Here is an 11,501-nt window from a genome sequence, read left to right on the forward strand (position 1 = left end):
CGTTGAGTTTCCAAGAAAAGTGATGGCATTCATAATCAGGATCCAATACCTAATTAGATTGGAAAAAGGGCTTCCTTTGTGTTCGTTATTTATCTGAAATTTTTGTGATTCCTCAAAATGGGAAAATCTGTATTAGGAAGAAAAATGTTTGTGGATATTGGAACTAGTTTACTGCTAATTTGATCGCATCAAGCATTATGGTTTCTATTAATACACCAAACTTCATTTTTCGAAAATTCCTATTTCTGTACAAGTCAAAAACATTAAAAATTTGCTTGCTTAATGTGTGTTCACCCTTTCTCTAACCAAGTTTTTTAAACATCTCTAAAGTGTATGTGTAACTTTAGATGCAACGTAGTACCGGACACGTGACAGAGATCCAACTAAATAAAAACAATCACAAGGATCATTACGGCGTTTTGGTCAAAAAAAAAAAAAAGACAAGAGAACAGCTTCGGTTTTTTGTGTTTATCTAACTCCGAACCAAAGAAAACCACTTGTAAAGGCCACGTGAGACAGTCCGAACCTTAAAAGTGAGTTTTCCCGTCCACCTTCTCTCGTTCCCCATCCACACATGTCCCTTAATCATAGCTTTAGCTCTACCAAATTATGATAAAATAAATACGTTTTAGTAACATTTTGTTTTCTTCTCACACTCAGATCCCCCATTGTTTATGTTGTAATTATAAAGTTTTTTTTGGTTAACTTTGCTATGTAGTTTGAAAGATGCGAATTTGGAGAATATACATATAACCGCATTAATGATTTTGTTGTACGTCCCTAGACTGTAGTTGAGTAGTTGTGTATGCCGAGGATTTTGGAGGGAAAGTTTGATTTTTGAAGTTCAAAGTTACCTTTTCTCATCTCAGTTTCTCTCTCTCTCTCTAGCCAAATTCATTTATTCTGATTTCATTGGCTAGCTGTCTGTTTACTTCTCTTTCCTTATTCTCTCTCTCCTCTGTTCTTGTGGATATAGAAAATGAGAAATTAGTTTTTAGATTCATTCCATAATCAGAGAGATCTGATCTGATCTGAAGACTTGAAAAAACCCAGAAAACGCTCTTTCTTTCACATATATGGATATAAGCTCATGTAAAGTCACAATTTTTATCACAATCTCTCGTCATTGTTTATCAAAGAGTTGGAGGAATTTAGATCAAAGCTTGACGCAACCAAGCAAACTGCAGAGGCTAGTGCTGATTCTGCTCAATCTACACATATCCAATGCTCAATGCTAAAAAAACAACTTGACGACAAAACACGTTCTCTTAGAGAACACGAAGACCGTGTAACTCAGCTCAGTCATCAGCTTGATGATCTACAGAGAGATTTAAGCCTGAGAGAGTGCTCAGAAAAGCAACTTAGAGACGAAGTTATGAGAATCGAGCGTGAGGTTAGAGAGACCATTGCAAAGGCTGGGATAGGTGGCATAGACTGCGAGCTCCGGAAACTTATAGAAGATATCTCTCCAATGAAATTCGAGACGATGAATAGACGAGTTGAGGTAAAAGACGGAGAGATTACAAAACTGAAAGATGAGATAAGGCTAATGTCAGGTCACTGGAAACATAAGACTAAGGAACTCGAATCTCAGGTGCATCCATGTTCTTCCTTTTGGAATAAAAGGCCATTGTACATTTTTGTATGTTCTATCTAAATTCTGACTGTAAGTTTCATCCTTTTGAAACAATTAACAGCTGGAGAAGCAGAGAAGAACTGATCAAGATTTGAAGAAGAAAGTACTGAAACTAGAGTTCTGTCTACAAGAAACACGAAGCCAGACAAGAAAGCTGCAGAGGGTAAATAGTATATAAGTCCATAGTTTTAAACATTCGTGTAGCTTCTTGATTTGGATCAAAAGGGTTCTTATTTTTGTTTTGTGTGTGAATGAAACACAGAAAGGAGAGAGAAGGGACATGGAGATCAAAGAGATAAGGGATCTGATGTCGGAGAAACAAGAGCTTAATGAGTCTTGGGATAAACAGAAGTTCTGGGACAATCCAGGGTTCAAGATCGTTGTATCAATGTCTATGTTGATGTTAGTGGTAGTCTCCAAGAGATGACTTTGTCTTTTTTTGGTATTGTATAAATTTAGTTGGAGATAGTTGATGAAAATTTAACTCATGTAGTAATTGGTAGTCGTGTATGTGTTAGTAAAAAGTAAAAACAAGCTCCCGTTTAACAAAACTGCCAATGCTCTTTACTTCTTAGATACTCTGTACTGCTTTCTCTTTTTTTTTATGTTAGTTTAATTATATTTACGGTAAATCTATAACAACAAGCTTCCGTAGCTCAGTTGGTCAGAGCGTTGGTCTTATGAGCCGAAAGTCGCGGGTTCGAGCCCCGCCGGAAGCATATTTTTTAAATTGTACAAGGCCCATTAAGAAGCCCAATTCACAAATAAAAACTGGCCCATGAAAATTTCCAAAACGTTTATTTTGTTTTTTCTTCACTCTCCGACACGTGGCCCCGGTTCAGCCTGTAATCACTCTTTAGAATATTCCGATATATATCCCAAAAAATGAATATGCGTGTATGTATGTATGTATGCATATAAGCAGTAAAATACAAAACTAGCCATACTTTGTCGTTTTCGCACCGTCCTCACTTCTCACAGCTTTGTCCAAATATTCAAAATACTTCAAATAATAAGTAAATTATTACTACTAATATACATAATAATAAATTAGGCTGGAAATGTCATTATAGTTATGGCTGTTGGTTGTTGAACTAGATACTCATAATTTTATAGCAGAAAATTGTATGACATCTATGAACTAATTTAATTATTGGACCTATGTAAGAATATGTTCTTTTTTAACAAAAGCACAGATTAGGAAGAAACAAAAAAAAAAAAAAACTGCAAAATAATGATCTACTAAGAGAGAGAAGAGGGGGGGGATTCATCATTCAATTCAATCAAAGCTTCATTAATGGATCTACTAATCATATCTTCTTGATTTATATTATTATTCTTCTTCTTTTTTCTTCGATCTCAATATTTCTGGGTTTCCCGGGTACGTTTCAATCTCTCTTATCTCTTTCTTTTTTGCGTTTGTTCTTAGATTTCTCTTTAAAATTCTGGGTTCTTATAAAGTTTTCTAATTTCCACCACAAAATTGATTCTTGATCGTATTCTTACTAGATTTGTTTTTCTCTATTTAGATCGGTGGCGATTTGTTTTTTTTTTTTTTTGGCCTAGATGAGATAGATTTCTATGTTCTTCGTTTTTTTTTTTTTTTGGGGTGATAATTGTGTCCAATGTCTCGTTAAAAATCCAAACTTTGCATGTTGATAGCTTTAAGATGAGTTTTGCGTATAATCAAATCTATGAAATTGCCTCAATGAAACTGATTACCTTCCTTGTAACCAAGTTATTGTTAATTACAGATATGGTTTATGAATATTGAGCTAACGATCACTTTGCTTATTGTTTATCTTATCTCCTGCAGGGTTGAGTTTTTTTTTGTGGTGTCTGATTGAGATTTGAAGAGTGACAAAGGAAGACATCTTTATTTCTATACAAAATTCTTCTGTGTTTTTTTTTGTATCTTTGGGATGGCCTCGCTGGGCATAGAGCCTAGTGCCGCGGTTAGAGATTCTTCTACTACTACTGATGTTGATAGATTACCTGAGGAGATGAAAGACATGAAAATTCAAGATGATAAAGTAAGTAAGGGTTTGATCCTATTTTACAGATAGTTCTATGGTTTTTTATTTTATTTTTCACTGACATGTGTTTATGATCTATATAGGAAATGGAAGCTACAATCGTTAATGGCAATGTCACAGAGACTGGCCATATAATAGTAACTACTATAGGAGGAAGAAATGGCCAACCTAAACAGGTTTGCTTCTGCAAAACCGATCCTTCATTAGTTGATTCGATAGGAGTATCGGTAAGCTAAGTGAGTTTCCTTGTATGTTTAAATTGCAGACGATCAGTTACATGGCGGAGCGAGTTGTTGGACACGGCTCCTTTGGCGTTGTGTTTCAAGTGAGTGTTACTTTTTGTTCTTTCTTCGAGTGTCAGCTTCTCTATGAAACTGTGTCTGACCAGCTCTTTGTTTTGTTTCAGGCTAAATGTTTGGAAACAGGAGAAACTGTTGCCATAAAGAAAGTTCTGCAAGATCGGAGGTACAAGAACCGTGAGCTTCAAACAATGAGGCTACTTGACCATCCTAATGTTGTGGCCTTGAAACATTGCTTCTTCTCAACAACTGAAAAAGACGAGCTTTACCTCAACTTGGTTCTGGAATACGTTCCAGAGACTGTGCACCGTGTCATCAAGCACTACAACAAACTTAACCAACGAATGCCTCTCGTTTACGTCAAACTTTACACATATCAGGTATATTAATGTCCACGAAAGTGTGCATACAGTTTTACATGTCTTGGTGGAGAGATCTTTTTTAAGAGTTTTCTACGTTTGGCAGATTTTTAGGTCTTTATCCTACATTCACCGTTGTATCGGCGTGTGTCATCGTGACATCAAACCTCAAAACTTGTTGGTAAATCCACACACTCATCAAGTGAAACTATGCGATTTTGGAAGTGCAAAAGTATTGGTGAGTTTGCTGAATCTATCTCTTACAAAAAAAAACATTTTAAAGCAGTGAGATTTAACCATTTATTGATCAATGGTGGTTCATGAAACAGGTAAAAGGAGAGCCAAACATTTCATATATCTGCTCGAGGTATTACAGAGCACCCGAGCTCATTTTTGGAGCCACAGAGTATACTACAGCCATTGATGTCTGGTCTGCAGGATGTGTCCTCGCCGAGCTTCTTCTCGGACAGGTAAAAAACTGTTGACAAATCTCAAATCAAACATCTTTGTTCTGATTAAAACCTTACTCCGTGGTTGACCCATCTGTTCTTTTGTTCATATCAGCCATTGTTCCCGGGTGAGAGCGGTGTTGATCAACTTGTAGAGATTATAAAGGTACTACCTTTGTTCTGATTTCACTCTAATAACTGTGCCAGGTTACACCTATTCAATGTGTAATGATATGTTTCATGTATTGATGAATTGAGTAGGTTTTGGGAACACCAACAAGAGAAGAAATCAAATGCATGAACCCCAACTATACAGAGTTTAAATTTCCTCAGATCAAAGCTCATCCATGGCATAAGGTTTGTATGTTCATATTACACTGCATAGTTAACATTTTTCTATGTCTTCTTTAATTAGCTGTTAATTGCAACATTTTTCATCATAATCCAGATTTTCCACAAACGAATGCCTCCAGAAGCTGTTGATTTAGTCTCAAGGCTTCTTCAATACTCTCCCAATCTTCGTTGTGCTGCTGTGAGTATTTTTCTAAGTCATTTCACCTTCCAAAATGTTTTGTTTCTTTGTCTGATTTTGTTGTGTGATGTTGCCAACTAGCTTGATGCATTGGTCCACCCATTCTTTGACGAGCTAAGAGATCCAAATGCGCGATTACCCAATGGTCGTTTCCTTCCACCGCTCTTCAACTTCAAGCCTCATGGTACTACCACAACTTCCTTATTTTCAAATTGTCAAATGTTGGCCTTGAAAAAGTATCTAAGCAGAGTATCATAAAAAAGAGAATTGAACTCTTGTTAATTTGTTGCATGTGTTGTGTGAAACAGAGCTTAAAGGTGTGCCTGTGGAGATGGTGGCCAAGTTAGTTCCAGAACATGCGAGGAAGCAATGTCCGTGGCTCGGTTTGTGATTTGTGTGCTATTAATTACCTGCAAACACGAAAACTAGAGCAAAAAGCAGTCTGAGAAATTCATCTCTACTCGTCTCTCTCCTTCTCTGTATTATTATTATGATCATATCTCAATCTTATGATTTAGTAACCCTTTGTTTGTTGTATGAGTAGAGAAAAGAGCGAATCATTTGTGGGGGGTTATGATATTTGTATAAGCCAACAAAAAAGATATATTTTTTATGAGAGTTTGGTGTTTTCTGTCGCACTCTTACCAAATATCAATAACAGAAGTAGGCGAGAAACACCGATTCAATGTGGGATGATTGTGAGTCCAACACAAAAGAAACACGATTGATGTGAAGAAACAGAGAACCTAAACAAAGATCAAAAGAAGATGAATTGCAGCTGAAAGTAAATAGACGAAAGACTGAATCTTTAGACTTTTTTTGTTTTCTTCTAATTTTTTCTCCTTTCAACCCAAACTCTTGAGACTATTCATTCAGTTATTGTCCTATTTTGCTCCAACTCGGTAAGTTTGCTCTTCAATCTAGTCAACTTTGTCCTTCATCCCCAAGCTTCATTTTCCCCTTCAATCCATTCGCAGTCGTTTTTCTTTCTTCTCCATTCCAAAAGCTTTTCAGTTATTTCAGACTTCTATTGAGTGAGAGAGCCTTTCAGCATGTGCAGGAAGACTTTGTAGACTACAGATCTTAATTTAGCCGGTTGAGTAGATGATGACAGACCAACTGTAGTAGGTTTTGTCTTTTGTGGCCATTGTATTATTGCAAGACATCTCAGATGATGACAGGCCTACTTTGGCCATTATACTTGAGAGAAGTTCACAACTTGGGAACTTTATAAAGAATTATATTGCAAATATATTTTTCCTTAGGGTCAAAATCAAGAATTATTTTCTATGAATTAGAAAATCCCATGAATGGAAATGTTGAACGTAAAAAAACTTCTTTCTTACAGATTGATCACTTTCAAGAGGTTGATGAAAGTTAAAAAAGAAAAAAGAAGTTAATAAAAAAAAAACACAAAGTGAAGAGAATTCCAAAAAGCTAGCATTCAAGAAGATACTCTTTACAAGTCGACTTATTGTGACCAAGTCCCTTGCACCGACTACATTGTAGCTGCCGCTTCATCACTTCTTCCGCAGGCGTTTTCTTCTTTGGCGGCCTCCCTGGCGGTCGCCTTGTTGGTGGAGGCGTTACCGTCACTGCCGAACCTCCAGAACTCTCTCGACACATCTCTCCTTCTAATAACTGAACTGGATTTATCGACAGTGAATACGTTGCCCTGTAGTTCTCAACAGTGAAATATCTAGAACAGTAATCATATGGATTAAGTCCGTAAGAGTTGATAACCGCGAGCGCGTGGTGACACGGCAAACCTGTTAACTGCCACCCTTTGCAGCTACAGTCACACTGCTTCATGTTCACAAGCTCAAACGTCTCTCCACGGACTTGGAACAAGTTGTTATCTGCAGGTGCTACCTGAACCGTTTGCGCTTTAACACTCTCCTTCTCTAGCTTTACTTCCATGGAAGGAGTCAATTTTCCATTGGCTTCGGTGGCACTCATCCGTCTCACGTGGATCAATCCCATGATTTTCCCACGGATCACATCGACCATTTGAGTTATTGGTAGATCATTGGCGTCGGAAGCCCAGCTAAAGAACGGTTCACCTGAGTGTGAAGTCATGTGGTTGTACCGAGCACCCGGGAAGTAAGCGTTGGCCCAGTGATCAGGCTGGCTCTTTTGCACAATCCAATCATAAGCTTCCGGTGAGAGGCCTTTGATGTTCTCAACATGTCTCTCGAATGAATCCGCTCTCGGGGCATAAGCTGCAGAATAAAAGTCGTCGACGATTAACCGCTTGATCTCATGAGAGAATGGTCCTTTCAAGTCTCTGATGAGCTCATCGGTCAAATACCGCAAACAATACGCATGAAACGATTTGTCAAACACTTTTGGGATCGATTCTTGCAGATTCTTCTGTCGATCAGCGACAAAAGTTATCTGGCAAGTTATTTGGCAAGACGTGGATAGTCCAGATCTCAGCTGAAGCAAGAACCATTCCCAGTTATCATCTGTCTCCGCATCGACCACTGCGAAAGCCAGAGGAAACACTTCGTCGTCCCCATCCACAGAAGTAGCAGCTAATAAAGTCCCCTGATACTTCGATTTCAACGGCATACTGTCGAGAAACACAAGTGGTCGACACGCCTGGAGAAAACCATAAACTGAGGCGTGAAACGAAACAAAAACACGGTGAAAACTTGAATCTTCCTTTGTCGTGAACGTAGCGAGACTGCCCGGGTTGCTTTCCATTATCTTCTCGCAGAACAGAGGAAGCTGTTTGTAACCATCCTTGTAAGATCCTTGAAGCTGCTCTCTTGCAATCTCTTTACCACGCCATGCCTGAAAGTAATTTAGCTGAATCCCATACTCTTCCTTGATGTCACTGACAATGTCTTTCGGTTTGTAGTTAGGAAAAACTTTCAGCTTCTCCTTGATTATGCTAGCAACCCAGCTTCTACTTGTCTGAAGCCCATTAATCCCACCCGCACCTTCACAAGTATGTGTTGGATTCATTTTCTTGATACAGATCAGCTGAGTTGTTGATAGCCTTGAAGCATGGATCCTCCAAGGACAACCTTCGGCTTTACATTTAACTGTCACTCGGTGGCTATCGTTCTTTTTGTAGCGGAATCCAAACTGATTTGCAATGGCGTATTTCCGCAGCGCTTCACGGAACTCCCCAACGTTTTTAAACCTTTGACCCACTCCTGTGATTGTGTTCTGCCACTGCTGTGTTCTTGCCTTTGTGAGAATATCTCCTTTTGGATTCGGGACTTCAACAATCGCTGACATCATATCAGATGGATTAATAACAATCTGTGCATCAGCAGCTCGGTCCATGACTTGCTCCATAGTTACAGCGGGAGGAGCTGAGACTGAGATTGAGATGGGAAGATCTTCTGGTCCCATGGTGTCATCTATCATGTCGTCCATAGGAACCGGGGGAATCGCTTCAGACAATGTTGTTCTGCTTGATCTGGAAGACAAGAGGGAACCCTTGAAAACTTCAAAAAATCCAGCAGATATATAAAGGCAAAATGATGATTAATGTACCAGCTTTGATTACCTGCTAGCCGGCATGTTTGAAAATTCAGGAGCAGCTTCTTCGGGTAAGAGATAGACATCAGCAGTGTTTGAGTTCTCGTGAAATTTGATCATCCGTTTCAAATCTTTATCGTTAGAAATCGAGATGAGCGTCTTCTTGTTATCAGGGAGGAAGTATTTGAGAGAAACTGTCCTGACATCGCAATTAAACATCTCCCCAATTTCTGAGATAAAGTCTATGAAAGTCATCTGCTCGTCCACGTCAATTGCGTGAGCATCGCCGCCTTTGTACAGCAGTGATCCGCCTTTCTCCGTCTGGAATTCCCCACCAGACATACATATTGCTATGACCCGTTTCCCTGACATGTCCTGAAACAAGCTGAAGAAGAAAATCAAAACACAACCCCATCAAATCTCCTAATTTTGTTCAAGCATTGTGGTTTCCTAAAGCTTTCCAATGTCACAAACCGAAACTGAACACAGAGGAGGAATCGAACTCCGTAAATTACCTACACACAACAATCTAAGCTCTCAATTCTGATAAAAAAAAACTATATAACAACAAGCATATGAAAAAATGATGAATGCACATTCACTGATTCAACCATCAACCAATTTGGTTCCTGAAACTTGAATCTACTGTAACTCATGAAAATCACAATCATCATCGAAATTGCAATACATAAAACAGTGAGATTGAATTCAAAAGGTGGGATATTTCGAGGAAAAGGTTTCAGCTTTAAGAAACTATCTAAAATTCCACAAACAGCTAATCCTCGTAAACCTAAAAATTGATAGCCTCAGGATCCCTCGACGCAGTTATAGAAGAATCTGCCACCTAACAACGACATAGCAATAGTAACATTACATCGGAATAGAAGATAACAACGTCGGAGAATAGCACTCAGGGTAGAATCACAGAATTTGCACAAAATTAACGAATTTGGGAAATTGGGCAGCAAGAACCCTAAATCCAAAAAAAAAAAAAAAAATTGTCTGGGTTGGTAATATAACTTATATAAGAATGAGGAGGGATCGAATTACCTCAAAATTGCGGAGAACGAAGAAACCCTAATCCTAAATTGAAGTGTGTTATGATCTGATGATTCTCGGAAGTTGCTCACGACAAGGAAGAGGGAAGACCTGACGTGAGACGACCTTTGGATTTTTTTATTTATTTATTTTTTCTTTTTCTCCTTTTGCATTTAATTTATTTCCTCACATTAAATATAAAATTGATAATAATATTGTTAAAAATTAATAATAAGTGTAGTTTTGAGTTGCTATTGGTTATCCTTAATCCAAATTAAAAAAACTTATTGCAATAAATATTTTTCTTTATTTTATCTTCATATAAGATAAATTTAAATTTGATTAGCATTGGAAAAAAAAATAACAAAGAAATATGTCAAATTATTATTAATTTCTCTTTAACAAGCAATGCAAAAATAAGTTTAAAAAAAAATCACCATATCCAAAATCAGTAGTGATTTTTTTTTTGTAATTTGGTATTTAAATTTTTTAACAAATAAATATAATATAACGGAAACAAGACGAATCTGTGGAATGTCTGCATCCCAAATCCAATTAGTTCGTAATGTTTTTTTGTAATTTAGTATGTAAGTTTAAGTTTTCATTTAATTTTTATATTTTAGTTTTTATATATATAAATATTTATTTATTTTTTAAAAATAAAGAGTTGAAAAAAAAGATTTATTTGGCTAAGGAATGGATGATTTAGGGGAAGGGAGACGATGATGATTGTTGAGCCACTTCCATCATGTGCTTTCTTATTTGTTGGACTCTTAACGTAATTTGTAGCCACACACAAAGCAAAAAAAAAAAAAGCTGTCCAGGATGGATGATATCTTCACTGCAAATATAACAAAAGATGTAAAAACAGATCGAAACTTGTAAACAAATTAATCTATTAATCTTTGGAAACTTTAGAAACTATGAGTCTATGAAGCGATTCCAAAAACCTATGACTAAACAAAAACGCATAGTAGAAAATTTTGAGGGGATATATTATAAGAGCTCTGCTTACCATAACATAAACGATTGTAATTGCCTTGAGAAGAAGAATTTAATACTCCTAAATTTCGTAGAAGCAAACAAGAGAGAGCTTCGTGATGAGTCCGTTTTACTGGCGACGAGAAGCTTTTAGAAAAAGGTAATCAAAAATCAATTCGATGGGAATGGTAAAACTTTAATTTCAACAAACAGTTTTTGTATGCAAAAAGAACTGAAGCCAACAAAGATCGAGACAGAGTAAAGTAAAAAAGTTGCCTTTTTTTTAGAACAGATTGCTTCGATAAGATTAGTCGGAGGCGTAGGGTTAAATTACGAACAGAACACATTGAATTAAATTGCCTGATGATGATCGAAGTAATAGAAGAAGAACACGGAGACGTACGTAGGGTTAGATTACGAACAGAACACATTGAATTAGATTTGATTGACGATGATCAAAAGTAGAAGAAGAAGATTAGGAGATGATGAGTCTCTTCTCTGATATATATGTCGGTTAATTTTGCACTTTTTAACAACGGATACTGGTTATAAAAAAGGAAATATTATTTTGAACGTTGGAAAGTAACGGCTACAAATGTCTATTCTGTAATAACGTTACGATTACTGTGTGTTAATCTAATCCACTGTGGAGCTCTGTATCCCCTCCCCCCCC

General features: G+C 37.2%; 3 protein-coding genes and 1 non-coding gene across 4 annotated transcripts; 3 read left to right on the forward strand and 1 right to left on the reverse strand.

Moving 5' to 3' along the window:
* On the forward strand, nt 118–2,219 carry LOC104767349 (spindle pole body component 110-like). Its single transcript, XM_010491386.1, has 4 exons — nt 118–146; nt 1,099–1,594; nt 1,698–1,799; nt 1,899–2,219. The coding sequence occupies exons 1-4, from the start codon at nt 118–120 to the stop codon at nt 2,061–2,063; spliced, it is 792 nt and encodes a 263-aa protein (XP_010489688.1). The 3' UTR covers nt 2,064–2,219.
* TRNAI-UAU lies at nt 2,282–2,355 on the forward strand. Its single transcript has one exon. It is a non-coding gene; the product is annotated as a tRNA-Ile (tRNA).
* Nucleotides 2,744–5,951, forward strand: LOC104764259 (shaggy-related protein kinase gamma-like). The gene is made up of 12 exons (XM_010487756.2): nt 2,744–3,017; nt 3,453–3,669; nt 3,756–3,848; nt 3,938–3,997; nt 4,079–4,351; nt 4,437–4,568; nt 4,660–4,800; nt 4,895–4,945; nt 5,041–5,136; nt 5,228–5,311; nt 5,393–5,495; nt 5,620–5,951. Exons 2-12 carry the CDS (start codon nt 3,559–3,561, stop codon nt 5,700–5,702), a joined length of 1,227 nt encoding a protein of 408 aa, XP_010486058.1. The 5' UTR covers nt 2,744–3,017; nt 3,453–3,558; the 3' UTR covers nt 5,703–5,951.
* On the reverse strand, nt 6,585–9,957 carry LOC104764260 (the record flags this gene model as incomplete). Its single annotated transcript, XM_010487757.2, is given in 3 exon segments — nt 6,585–8,747; nt 8,838–9,194; nt 9,860–9,957. Coding segments are annotated over 2 exon segments (2,343 nt in total). The 3' UTR covers nt 6,585–6,748.

This window comes from Camelina sativa, chromosome 19 (assembly GCF_000633955.1).
Source record: "Camelina sativa cultivar DH55 chromosome 19, Cs, whole genome shotgun sequence".
Lineage (NCBI taxonomy): Eukaryota > Viridiplantae > Streptophyta > Magnoliopsida > Brassicales > Brassicaceae > Camelina > Camelina sativa.